The sequence below is a fragment of the Filicampus tigris genome, chromosome 12 (assembly GCF_054856515.1).
Source record: "Filicampus tigris isolate MCC_2025a chromosome 12, RoL_Ftig_1.0, whole genome shotgun sequence".
NCBI lineage: Eukaryota > Metazoa > Chordata > Actinopteri > Syngnathiformes > Syngnathidae > Filicampus > Filicampus tigris.
This window is the reverse complement of record NC_141228.1, coordinates 5,441,667-5,456,582: the sequence shown is the minus strand read 5'-3', so window position 1 is coordinate 5,456,582 and position 14,916 is coordinate 5,441,667. Positions and strand designations below refer to the sequence as shown.

At 40.5% G+C, this 14,916-nt stretch overlaps 1 protein-coding gene across 1 annotated transcript in view; it reads left to right on the top strand.

The window, feature by feature from the left end:
- Positions 1 to 14,916, top strand: part of col24a1 (collagen type XXIV alpha 1) — a 116,243-nt gene that overhangs the window by 13,301 nt on the left and 88,026 nt on the right. The window contains exons 3-4 of the mRNA XM_086047753.1: positions 3,546 to 4,921; positions 10,973 to 11,026. Of these exons, the coding sequence (XP_085903879.1) occupies positions 3,546 to 4,921; positions 10,973 to 11,026 (1,430 nt within the window). The remainder of the gene's footprint in view (positions 1 to 3,545; positions 4,922 to 10,972; positions 11,027 to 14,916) is intronic.

Sequence of the window (14,916 nt, the reverse complement as noted above, 5' to 3'; positions counted from 1 at the left end):
GACGAAAGGCTCAAAAACCGGGACTGTCCCGGCTAAACTGGGATGTGTGGTCACCCCACAAATGATGGGAGTTAAAGCTTCTCTTGTGAGTTTAGCTGAGCATATAGCTTGCTCCAGAGCGCGTCTACACGGATAAGCAGTGATCGCCGAGTAATTGGTGGAAAAAATAATCTATAGAATATAATCGATTCCTAAAATATGTGTATGTGGCAGCCATATACTGGAGCAGCTCACTTAAAATATCACTAAACTTGATATTTCTTGTGTCTCATTCTATAAATGAAAGTGTCACGACATTATTGTTTCTTATAATAAAGATATACTGCTATGGTATTGAATGAATTAAAAATCAAAACTAAGGTACAAAAAAAAAAAAAATGAAGTTGTCAATATTTTGTCACTCAGAACTATTCAAGGAGGAGCTTTTCGAAAGTTGATTCGTATGGGAGAATTATAAATTAATCTATTTATAAAGTATATGTCATTTCAATTTACACTTATCATACATCATGAATATATGGATCCAGTACCAGTTCTGACAGGGCCATCGTAACTTGGCTCATAGTGGCTCGACCACGCAATGAGGCTTAATGTCGGACCCTGCAGCACGAATCACCCCTCTTCAAAAGATGCTATTCCAGGGAGAGAGATCTCTCCACCGGAACATGCATTCCCACCGGCATACAAGTGCACACAAGTTCAAACAGTCAAAATTTGATCTATTCTGAGCTATGTACTGTGCTTCTACCTTAGTTTGCCCCTCTTGCACGTGCACTTGGACACCAAGGTCAGGGTACCTCTTAAAAATACTTCTGACACATAGAATTGCAATTTGGCAAGTTCTCGCCATTTCCCATTTGTCATGAAAAAGTATTTGCCCATTGATCTGCCTGAAATTCCATACTTAAGACTGCAATGATTTGCCTTTAGTTTATAACAAAGTTCCATGTCGTTTTTGTTTCTTGTGCCTTAAGCAAACCAACATACAATATGGGAGACTGGTATAAATTGAGCATAGCGGCAAGTTGAGCCACCCCTTGTTCCGAAGAAACCACAAAAACTAAAATATATAAAAATATACATAAAAATTGAGCATGTGACAAAATATTTAGATGCTAATGGCGCCGTGGACTCTAGGGGGTGAACAAATCAGCTGAAAATTCACCTGCCTCAATGGATTAATAGAATTATATTCAAACCAGGGCTGCCAAAGTTAGGAGATTAATTAAAATTTTATAACGCATTAAAAAATGAACTCAGTTTACTCACTTTTATTTACTCCGGTGTCACAAAGAAGGACTTTTGCATAGTTTCCCTTTAAAAAATTGCTTGATGGCTCATTGGAGAAATCCAAAATAATCTGCGAACTTCCCAAAGCCAAATTCAATTACCATATTAGTTGTACTTCTTTGGTGTATCGTTCAACAGTTGTATTTTACAGGAAAATAATTGTATTCAAGTATCAAAGCAAGCTATTAGAACAGTCTTTGAATCGATATATGCCATTGATTTTATTTCCATATTAATTCCAAGATTTATTTATTGTGGAGATAAGTGAAACATGGGTAAATAGTAAGGCTGTCAGAAATTAAAACATTATGTATTATCAAGTATGTTCCTGTTACTACTTACACAGCTTTACAATAACACATTTTCACTTAATATTGTCACCGATGGACGGCTATTTTGCTGACATTTTTGTTTTAGGTTGGGCTGGTGGGGCGGGGGGGCAGACTGATGGACGGACATCTGACAGACTAACTGACGGACTGACTAATCCTCAACTTTTTATTGAGCCAAGGCACATCTTTCACTTTGGAAAAAGATTCACGGCACACCACTTAGCAAAATGATTCACACAATATATATCCATCCATCCATCCATCCATTATCCATACCGCTTATCCTCGCAAGGGTCGCGGGGAGTGCTGGAGCCTATCCCAGCTGTCTTAGGGCAGTAGGCGGGGGACACCCTAAATTGGTTGCCAGCCAATCGCAGGCCACACAGAGACAAACAAACATCCGCACTCACAATCACACCTAGGGGCAATTTAGAGAACTTTCAACTTACCATGCATGTTTTGGAATGTGGCACGGGGAGAACATGCAAACTCCACACAGGGATCGAACCCACGACCTCTGAACTGTGAGGCGGATGTGCTAACCAGTCGACCACCGTGCCGCCCCACCAAAAAGTTGTTAGAGAATAATATGTTTTTGTTAAAATAATTGTCATTGGGTAATTTTTACCGCGATACACCTGAAGATCTCTCACACACACTAATGTGCCATGGCCCACTAGTTGAGAATCACTGGAGTAACCGACTGCTGATTAGCATTTGATGAGTCACAAAAAATGACGGACTGGCGAATGACGGGTGGCTACCGAGGCTGCTGATGGATGACGAATGATGGAGAAGCAAAATTTTGTAAAATTTTCACCTCTGATAAAATGTATCTTTTACTCCAATACACTTCCCCAAACCATCTTTGTTACTGTAATCACTGAGCACACATTGAAAGAATAGTCCTGCCTGTATGTGTAGTCATTATATGGGTGCATCAGTAGGAAGTGAGTGTGTATGTCCCTCTCTCTGTCTCTCTCTCTCTCTCGCTCTCTCTCCATATGTCTATACTGTATGTCTGTTTGTCTGTCTCTCTCTCTGTCTCTCTCTCACTCTCTCGCTCCCTCTGGCTTGAGACCAGATGGCCAGACTAACTTGCTCATTAGCCAAAACACAAATCTGCACCACTTAAATAAATTTGATGAATACAATTAAAACAAATACAAACAGAATATAAATTCATAGCACTCACTTTTTTTATACCTTACTTTTATTTCAAATACTAAAAGAGGAAATCAACCTTGACAAACACATTTAAAAAAAAAAAATGTTCCCAGCATGCCCACAAGTTGAAACACGACATTCTGATTAATATTGAGTTTGTGGAATATGAGTTATGCAGCAAAATCCACCGGTTTTAGCCATCTCAGGGGGCAGACATTTTGTAATTTCTGTCGACTGAAAATGACATCACAGTGTCTCAGGGCTCAGATAACGACCAATCTTGGCTCAGCTTCAGAAAACAGGTGAGTCGTGATTGGTCGTTACCTGAGCCCTGAGCAGTTGTAATGTCATTTTCAATCGACAGAAGTGACAAAATGGCCGGCCCCAGTGATGGCTAAAACGGGTGGATTAACTCTTATTCCACAAATGCAATATTTATCAGAATGCCTTGTTTTAAATAGTGGGCTTGCACAGAACATATTCAAAATATGTTAGGGTTGACTTCCCCTTTAAGTACATTTAATATCAAAGAATTACTTATGATACTTAAGTACAGCAGATATCAGATAATTTAGAATAACATGTAGCAAAGTTGTTTTCTGTTAAGATGCTTAGGTCACTTTCCGGTAATTTATACAAGATCATCCACCCCAGGGGCCACGTTTACAATGTTTTTAATGTATGATCCTTTTTTGGCAACTATTGAAACAAAGCAAGTCTGCTAAATTCTAATATTGTCTGTTTTTGTTTTTTTAGGAGTGGATGTCCTCTATCAACTTGGGCTAACAGTTCAGAAAACAACAGACAATCCACACGAGAGAACTGCCAAACCTTCAACCACATATACCACTGTTCCCTCACCTATAAATCTCTCATTTTCTGGACATGGGGTAATACTAGACTCAATCTCTCTTTATGAGGCTCCCGTGAGAAGTCTTTTTCCTCCGGAATTCGGTGAGGAGTTTTCTGTTATTCTAAGTGTGAGCTCCTGGCGAGCAAACAACGCTTTTATTTTCAGTGTAAGAGATGGCAGCGACAGACTGCATTTTGGCATTCAGCTCCTGCCGCACAGAGTGGTCGTCTACACAGCAGAGAAGGCCGCCGTCTACTTCACTTACAATTGGCATGATGGGCGCCAGCGCCCTTTTGCTATCGGTGTTCGAGCACGCTCAGTGTCTTTCTATTCAGATTGTGGAGCAGTGCACCAGCGGGAGCAAATCCTGGGGAGGTCTCGGACACTTGGGAGTTCTGGAGCTCTATTCAGTTTGGGAAGGATGAACCCCAAAGCTGCATCGTTCAATGGTCGAATCTGCCAACTAGATATATTTCCTGCAGCCCAGGCTGCTGCACACTATTGCAACTACCTTAGAAAACAGTGCCGGCTGGCCGACACGTACCGATCGTCTTGGCCACATCATGGTTGGGCTATTGAGGATAAAGATAGCCCCTCTAATTCTGTAACAATGTCCTCTCTTGGAACAGCAAATATTCATCAAATGCTGATAAATTCCAAGGGAACAGTGGCCTCTGACAGTATGTTCAAACTTTATTCAACCTCAAGTCCTATACCAGAAGCACATCTGCAAGACCAGAGCCACCTTTCTGCATTTAAAACCATTGAGAAGTCTACTCTATCCTCAGTTCAGGCTGACAAAGCAAATTCAGCTACTGACAGCGGGCAACCAGCTTCGGATTTCAATGCAACTGTCACCACATCCGAAAACATGTTGGCGAAAGGAGCGAGACTCCAAGGGGAGTCTGATGAATTTGACAACAGCTCAGAGAACAAAAGCAACTCTGTGAGCCAGCAGCCCACTGATGCCACTCCAGGCCAGATTTCCCCAGTGAGGCAAAGCAATTTAAAAGAAGGACTTAGGACCACCTCCATAACCAACCTTGGGGACTCAAACTTTGGGCCTCAAGAAGCTCTGCAGCATCTGGAGACTCATCCAGTGGCTCGTGGCACCACTTTGCATCATGAATATAATGCAGACTCCTTAGAGCAACACCAACTGGATGGCAGCTATGATGATAGGAACACGGACGGATATGATTATGAGTATGAAGAAGCAGACCCCTTGTACGACTATGAAGACGGCTTACGTGGTCCCAAAGGAGAGCCGGGTCTAGTGGTGAGTAACCTTAACCAATTCATGCTTTAAAGGGAAATGAATCTAAACATATTTTTTTCGATAATATATTCCCAGCAGGCCCACTAGTTGAAACACAGCATTTTGATTAATAGTGCGTTTGTGCAATATGAGTTAAGCAGCAGAATCCACCCTTTTTTAGCCATCTCTGAGGGGGGGACATTTAGTCATTTCTGTCGACTGAAAATGACATCACAACTACCCAGGGCTCAGGGAATGACCATTCACAGCTCGCCTGTTTTCTAAAGCTGAGCCGTGATTAGTCGTTAGCTGAGCCCTGGGTAGTTGTGATATCATTTTCAGTTGACAGAAGTAACAAAATGGCTGCCCCCAGAGATGGCCAAAAACGAGTGGATTAACTCTTATTCCACAAATGCAATATTTATCAGAATGCCTTGTTTCAACTACTGGGCATGCAAAGAACATATTCTTGAAAAAATTAGGTTTAGTTGGTTTTCCACTTTAAGTGTTTACGAGAAAGATTTCAAATAGTTGAGCCACGTGCCTATGAATTACATGACTTTTAATTTATACGTCATAAAGTGCAGCATCATTTAAGGTGAAGTCAATCCAAACATATTTTTTTCCAGAATATGCTCCGTGCAGGTCTACTAATCTAAACACGGCATTCTGATTAATATTGCATTTGTGGAATATGATAAATCCACCCGTTTTAGCTAGCTGAGGAGGCGGCCATTTTGCCCTTCTGTCGGCACTTCTGTCGAATGAAGATGACATCGAAGTTGCTCAGGGCTCAGCTAACAACCAATCATGGCTCAGAAAACAGGTGAGCCGTGATTGGTCATTATCTGAGCTCTGAGCAATTTCGATGTCATCTTCAGTGACAAAATGGCCGCCCACCGAGATGGCTAAAAATAAGTGCATTTTGATGCTTAAATAAAAATGATAATAACAATATTAATTATATTGTTCCCCTAAAAGTATTCTTTCAGTTGTAAAGCTTATAGTAACCATGACAGAAACATTTGGAGCAACATTTCTGCAAGTAATTTTTTTTAAGCGTTGTAAAACATAACACAGTGCAAGAAACTAATAATTTGAGACAATATCACATTCTTATATACACCCAGTATGCATGGAAACATACAAGAGATGACCTCTGAAACACTGTTCTCGTTACATGTAAAGTATGTGCAAATTGTTAAAATAGCATGGCTGGCTGACATTTTTGCTTTGGCTTTGGCTTTCATGTGAAAGAGAATAACTCTTCTGAAGGATGGAGGTATACACTGTAAATGTTGCTCTTCATTCAACCATATGATTTACATCAAGCTGGCTGTCAGGATAACTTTGCCGCTGAACATGATTTTAGAGCGCAGATACCCTGTAATGTTTCCAAGAGTGGATTGGCATCAAATATTTCATCCAAACAATGTAAAGCATTTTGACTCACCTGTCAGCTTCCTTTGTATTGCCTGCAGGCTTGTAAGTGGACATAGCTCAACTTGCCTTTCATTTTTTTTCTGAGTAGTAGGATGTTCATGATATGTATTTATTATAAACATCAGAGCTGGGCACTTGACCCTTTTTTGCCGTCAACCCTCCACCCTTGACCTGGGCACCCTTCCAGCCGCAACTCTCCGGCCATATTCATAAACATTGTCGGCCCTCGCCCCGTTCCGACCCCCCGACCCCCCAAAAAAAGCGTCTATGATTGACGTCGCCGCGGAAGAGATGCTAACGGCAGAGGCTTTTTAAATATCATTTGCTGGCTAATTTACAGTTTGAACGCGCTGTGGACACGCTTCCAATGCGCCAGTAGTACAACTGCGTGTGCTTACTTGCATTGCGAGCCCCGGGGTTGGATTTGTCGCATTGTATGTGTAATTATTTGGGTCCAACAGATGGCCAGAATTTGCAGTCAACAAGTTATTTATTTTCCATACTTCACCTCCTTCACACTTCCCGGCCTTCAACATAAAAGCATACCAGCAAACCACTATACACAGCAGGTTTGCTACGATGTATTTCCGGAAGTAGGGAAGACGAGACAGAAGAAGTGCATGAACTCCACCTTGATGTGCCGGCGTCATCCTTGAGTGCTGCGCGCAGCTTGACTATACTCGTGGACACAAGTTGTTTTGAAACAGTTGCATTGCGCGCAGCTTGACTATACTCGTGGACACAAGTTGTTTTGAAACGGTTGCATTCCCAGTTGGGGGGCGTCGCTTCAAAAAGACAGCGACAACAATGGATATCGTGCCCGCTACGACCATAAAGGGACCGAGATGACTAGACGATGCATTTAATTTTATTGCGAAAACGATCTGGAAGGTGGCGGCTAAGGGGGAACGTGGGTGAGTAGCTGCTTTTTACACACATACGTGATATAACACCCACGCGCTGCCAAACTAGTGGGCCAGGACTAAAATCCACTTCCGGCCATGCTTAGTCCAGCCCTTTTTATAAATTTGTCAGCCTCTACCCCACGCCCAAAAAATGGGCACCCGGCCCGGCCGGAGGGTCCGACCGGTCCGGCCCAGGAACGGACTGCCCAACTCTGATAAACATATTGTATTCAATCTGGGAAAACTGATTGAGCTCAGTGTGACGTGATAAAGAGTTTGCTATCATGTGGAAATGTGGAGTTAATCATTGTTGGAAACTGCATCAGTAATCAATTCCTGTAGGACATTGAATTATTATTTGTAGACAGATCAAAAATCCACTATGACCCAGATTTTGAACCATGACACTGGGTAATATCTACAATAACAGATGGTTAACTTCAGATGAGTGTACTATGCACATTACAATTAAGTGATATGATCTCATGGATTAAACATCTGATGCAATCAAACTGACAAAAACAACAGCTTGGTCCTGAAGCACTTGGCGTTTTCTACTGTCATCTTTGAGGGTAGGTTTTGGCTACTGTCACCATTTGCAGGCCTGTTTTGAATGCACAATCAGTTGAAGTTCAGCCTGTCTTGAGTTCTGTGGGTGAACTTGAAACAAGCCGGTTTCCTTCCTCTCTGGCAGTCATATTTCCAAGTAGACTGTGCCAGTTCAGAGGTGTATACACAGGTTGTTCCTGATCTATGTAAAATTTCCATAATCTTGAAATGCATACTTGATCTTGTGTTATAATTTTTTGGTCATTTTCTCAATACAAAAGGGACTTATGAGGGATTCATTCATGTTCAATACAGCATATGAACACACACAAAAAAAAAAAAACATGAACATATGGGGAGGGCAAATGTTAGCAGCATTTGTTTCGTATGTATGATACGCTCACCCTTGATTGTGCAATAAAAGTCTAATTCATCCAGTCGATCATTTTCCTCTGCTTATGCTGTTCTGGGATGGAGACTTTCCCAGCTGACTCTCCGGGTGAGACGCGAGGCATACTGCTGTGGTGGCCGGTCAATCACAGGGCAATTATAGATAAACATCCATTTTATGATAGCTTCACATTAGCGTTTAATACATAGTTAACCTGATTTGTAGGTGCATTCACTAGGAAAGTACCTGGAGAAGGGCCACAATGAGAACACGCAAACGCCACACAAATCAATAAAAAACGAGGAGAACAATACTGAAAACAAGTGCAGGGACAGCAGTTTCAACACCTCTATAATTAATTGTTATTATTTATTCTTGTGTTTATTGTTGTTTTAATTCGGTCGATGTCTTTGGTACATACAGTGTTCACTAACGAGACTTAAAGAACACACAGTGGGTAATTCCATTCACAATTTTTAATAAACTTATATCAGGTACGCATTGCCATTTCAGTATACTTAATCAAATAATTACTGTGACCTGTAGCCAGTGACATAACTCTGTAGCTTCCCTCTATATCTGCAAACACTAGTTTACAGTACCTGACTAATATTGCACTTATACAAAATGTTTATCTTCACAAATATAATAGTCTTCTTTAATTAACACTGTTAGTGCACTATTTAACACTGAGTCTACTTTAGTGCTGATATTTTAGTCTGCAGTAATGTTAATCTGCACTCCACTGTACTGTGAGCTGTTTCTAATATGTTCGTTGGTATCTCATTTATCTACAGACTGTCAAAATATTAGCACTCAGTATGATGCAATGCAGTTCTGAAGCTGATTGGTATTGATGATCAATATTTAAGGTACATACTGTTTGCACATACAGTATCATACTGTATAATAGAGGCTCTCAAAGTCTTTGAGAGCGTTGTTCAATTGTGCCGTTTGGTTATTCAGAGTGCCCCAAAAAAGAAGAGCCAGAGCCCTGTGCATCAGGCAGTACAGATGGAAACAGTTCAAGCACGAGCTGTTGATTGATTTATAACATAGGCTGCATTCAGAAATAAATGTGAGGGGAGTGCGCTCTGCCTCTCCAAACACGCACTTTCAGAGGGGTGTTACATCCCTTTTAGTTAAGGGCAGCAAACAAGTTACGGTTGAATTCGAAACCTCCGCTTGTAACAATGGAAGTTTTTCTTTTTGGTTTAAAATGGCTTACCCTAACTAGAATCCCGCATTGCATTGTGGTAAAAAAATCCTGCTTGGCTATTGTGCCTTTTGCTGCTGTAGTAGTAAATCCTTGTCATTACACACCAGAAGCATGTCTGTACCGAAGTGTGGACTCATTCGCATATATTTGCAAAGTACGTTTCAATGTTACAGTATTCATAAAATGTAGGCTAAATGCTAGAAACATAGCATTTTTCCCATGATGCCAAGGGGTATTGACTTTTGAAGTGAAAAATGCAATTTTTTTTAGCATTTGGCCTACATTAAACCAAAATATTTGGAAGTAAACATTGTTTATTCATAATTGTTATGGTTTTATTACTATAGCTGCAGTGTATGATTTCTGTTCAGCATTCTTCCCCATAATGCCACCTGGTACTGACTTGCGCATGCGCATGTTTTTAGCATCTAGCCTACATTTTATCAATACGTTCGAACATACTTTGCAAATACGTTTGATCATGTTTGCAAATGTTCGAACGTGTACTGACTTTAACGTAATGCGCAAGTAACTGAAAGACTCACCTGCCCTCATTAACACACACGGGGTACAGCCGCAGCCTAAACATGAGAACAGGAATTGTATTGGAACAGAAGGGAAACTTGCAATGTTTTTAAACTTAAATAAATAAATAAATACATTTGGGGGGGCTGATGTGGGGCTAGACAGATTTCTTACGGGGCCATAGCACCCCCTAGCCCTGGTTTAGCGCCATGCATGTCAGAAAGGAACTTAACCAGTGGAAATTAAATTTAAAAAATGAAAAGTGTAATTAAAGAACCCAAAGTTCAACCCAAAATTATTTTCAATAATTGTGATAAATATTGAATGCGAAGTTAATCCACACGTTTTTAGCTATCTCAGGGAGCGGCCATTTTGTCACGTCTGTCGAGTGAAAATTACATCACAGTTGCTCAGGGCTCAGGTAATGACCAATCACACCCCATGTTTTCTGAAGCTAAGCCATGATTGGTTGCTGTGATGCCAGCTTCATTCGACAGAAGTGAAAAAATGGCCGCCCCCTGAGATGGCTAAAAATGGGTGGATTTTGCTGCTTAATTCATATTCCACAAACACAATATTAATCAAACATAATATGAATTAATATTATATTGTTTCAACTAGTAGGCCTGCATAGAATATATTCTTGAAAAAATTATGCTTGGGTTTACTTCCCCCTTTAAATCACAATCATATCAGCGCTTGTCACTGGCCCAAAGATCACGAAATACCGGCCACAAAACAGGTTTTTGTGAAGGTTGAAACATTTCCAAGTCTGATAACAGTAGTAGCAGTAACAGTCTCTTCTGCAAAAAGTAACTTAACCCCTACTGCTGAGAGCTTCACAAAAAATAGCTATTCGCTGAACACTGGCTCCCGTCTTTGAACCTTACATAAATATTGCACATTTTCACTGTGGAGGCTGGGACAGCGAACTGCATGTTATTGCTTGCCATTAACATACTCTAACTCTTTTTTCTCTCTCTCTCTCATTCTCTCTCTCTCTGTCTCTCTCACTCTCTCTCTCTCATTCTCTTTTCTAGGGTCCTCCTGGTCCCCCTGGTTTACCTGGTCCTCAAGGAGCAAGAGGCTCAAGGGTGAGTAACATTTGCAATGTCAGTTGGTTTAACCGTAAAGTGCTTTGTTACAGCTGCAGTTGTTGAGAAGGCGCTATAAAAGTTGTATTGTATTGTAGTTTTTTCCCGTTTAATTCTATTAACACTTTGCTGTCCACCTGAAAGTAACAATCCACGTAAGCGCATGCATTCCGATAAGAAAGGGAGCAACAGTGTCAGTCACCAGAGCAGTTTGGGTGTTCTGGACTTACACTTCAGATCAATGTGCCCATTTCCAATTTAGCGCTACAATACATTTTCTGTTTTCACATACGTACTACTACTGGCGTGCACCAATGCTCAAAATGCAGGTAAACAGCAACATACATTAAGTGATATGCAAAAACAGCAATATACAAGAGAGCACATACATTTTATTGGTGTGGTCCTTACAATTTTTTCATTTTTGTGTTTTTTTTCCCGACCCACCAAGCTCATGGATGAACTTTATGACTTATTTGGGCATGGTTTATTATTATTATGTGTTGATGGGTTTGTTCTTGTCACAGATCGCATATTTGGATGACGTCAGATTCAGATTTGTGTGTTTACTTGTTGTTAGCATTAATGCATGTCTCCCTTCCTTTCACGTTATGTCGTCTAACTCACATCCTTGAACACAATAACATATTGTGAAAATACAGTGGATCCTACAACTTAATTAGTTGTGAGTCTGTTCCTAACTGAAATAAATGGAAACAGAATGAATCAGTTTTAGGACTAGAAACAAGTCACCTGTGCGCACAGCTGGCACAGACGCCCGGCAAGAAGTTGAGGGCCTCTGACTTTCTACAGCTTCTTAAAAGTGAAGTCAACCCAAACATTTTTTTCCAGAATATGTTCGATGCAGGCTCACTAGTCTAAACACGACATTCTGATTAATATTGCGTTTGTGGAATATGATAAAACCACCTGGCTTTATATAGCTCAGGGAGTGGCCATTTTGTCACTTCTGTCGACTAAAGATGGCATCAAAGCTGCTCAGGGCTCAGATAACGACCAATCATGGCTCAGTTTCAGAAAACAGGTGAGCCGTAATTGGTCGTTATCTGAGCCCTGAGCAACTTCGATCTCACCTTCAGTTGACAGAAGTGACAAAATGGCCACCTCCTGAGATGGCTAAAAGTGGGTGCATTTTGCTGCTTAACTTATATTCCACAAACGCAATATTAATCAGAATGCCATATTTCAACGAGTGGGCCTGCATAGAACATATTCTGGGAAAAAACATGTTTGGGTTGACTTCCACTTTGATATACAATCACTTGTACTTTTCACTATTTTTTGAGCCGTACTGAGATGATTTAGAACCAAAAAACAAAAAGATAGGTATCTGTATGTAAAATACATGACGCGTGGCATGAACAACATTCACGCTGTGAGAGAAAGCACACCTGATCATTCTGCAATGATGCTCTGATGGTTCGCAAACTGAAAGTAACCTAGTTCACGAACCAGAGAAGTATTTGTTTGAAAATGGAACTGAAGTTCCACTGTTCTGTAATGTTTTTACGTTAGCCATCACCACCTGTAAACCATAGATTTTTCTTTATTACGTCATAATCTGATGATTATGATCATGGCTACTTTGCAAAGGCATATGTTAATATGCCTGTTTTGCTGCCACTCTCCTGCCTTCCTACGATGGTGGACATGAGAGCAGCTGGTCAAAAGTGAAAGATGTCTACTCGTGAAAGGTTGGAGAACACATGGAAACCCTCCGAGTCATGAAGCACAGACAGAGTGAGGCTTGGAGTTATTATGTGGTCGGAAGCTTAGGGCAGTGTGCGGTCAGTCTGTGGTTTTGTCGCTGCTGGCTCAGCATAGTGTGACAGACTCTGCTTCAAACCGTTATCAAAGCCTTTGAACTATGCCACAGCATGTGGTGGAGGCGTTCGTCATGGAAACAAACAAGGTTGCTCTGAAGGTACTGGGATGGCGGTTTCCAACAATGTTCTTACGTGCTGATAGTGATTGATTCTGTCTTCAAGGCTTTATTTAATGAAGGAAAAAGCTGTGGTCATTGTGTATACGGTTGAGGTTTCTTGCAACAAAATGGGTTCCTGAAATCATTTACCGTACTAGTGATGAACGATTATGGAAACTAATCGAATTGCAATTTTTTTCCCAAATAATTGCGATATGAGTTTTTTCAAGGTACTTTTTCAAAATGTATCTTTATTACAACAAACAATATCAGCTCTCTTTTGTATTATAGAAGGCAAATGAAGCATTAATTCATATGAAAGACAGTTTATCCATTACAGTTAGAGGTATAAACTTATTTCCATTTAACCATTTAAACCGCAGCCTTCATGATTACATAATAGCATTTTCTCAAATCCGGATTGTATTGCAAATGCAATTAGTCTTTCAACCCTATTCCGTACTGTTCTAAAAAACAGAGCTTGGTATTGCCTAACCGTCACTGAGTTCCCTTCTGTGTATTTATATGACCCACGTAGTCCCAGTCAGTCCCTCGTCGGCGACAACCAATCGGCGGTGAGAACGTAATCTTCACTTCACGCATGTGCCACATGAGCAGACACGCCAGCAAACAAAGAAAAAATATCAAACAAAAACAACTGACGCAAACACATCGTGGTAATCGGTGAAATGAAAACAATATGGTACAATGGAACAATAAGGTACACAACACTGTTTTATTTTTTATTTTTTCCTTACTCAGCCGCGTGTCAGGAGTGCGGCACCTGTGTGTGACGTGGTACACGTTAAGTCCGTTCTCGACGCCGTTTGGCTTACTCGGACCGACTGGGACCACGTGGTTCATTTAAATTTGCAGATGGGAACTCGGTGATGGTTAGGCGATGCCCACCTCTGCTAAAAAGTCATATTTGGCTTAGTTGTTATTAGTCTAAACCTTGGGAAGATAAGGTCAAATTCAAGTTCAAGTGAACATTACTTAAAAACTATAAACAGTGCAAAACAAAGTTTAAAGCGTAAATCAACCCAAACTTTTTTTTTTCAATAATATGTCCCCAGCAGGCCCATGAGTTGAAACACGCCATTCTGGTTAATAGTCCATTTGTGGAATATGAGTTAAGCAGCAAAATCCACCCCTTTTTAGCCATCTCATGGGCTCGCCTGTTTTCTAAAGCTGAGCCGCCACTGGTCATTACCTGAGCCCTGAGCAGTTGTGATGTCATTTTTTTGACAGATGTGACCAAATGGCTGCCCCCAGATATGGTTAAAAACGGGTCGATTAACTCTTATTCCACAAACACAATGTTTATCAAAATGACGTGTTTCAACTTGTGGGCTTGCATAGAACATGTTCTTGAAAAAAATATGTGTAGGTTGACTTCCATTTTAAACTACAGCTGCCCTAAATTAACACCAGTTGAAATTACAAATGTCTGTGCAGTATACCCAAAAGTAAAAGCTTTAAAATTTAAAATTTAACTCAAATTATGTTTTTAATACTAAAATACGATATTTTTATTCATGAATTTTCAAATGTACTCTTTTAAAAAAGAAATGGTAAAGCACATAGTTCTTGAATGCCAACAGCCAGCAGATATATTTTTGTTTTGAACATATAGTGGTGTAATAAATGTTACATGCACCAAAAGTGGTTTTTGACACTGTGTGCTGTATTCTCTATGGGAAATAAATAATAATGACATATACCCTTTATGGGAAAGCACTTTTGAAAGACTGAACAAAGACTGAACTGAATGAAAGAGAAATATGTTTCTGCCTTGGCTGTAGTGGAGAGCAAGCATGGCCTGTAAGAAGCAGGGATACAGGAATGTAGCATATTTATAGTGTGTGGTTGTGATTGTGTGTCTTTTGTGGTATGTATGAGTGCGTGTGTCTCGCTGCATGTGCAGTCGTGATTTAATTCTTAC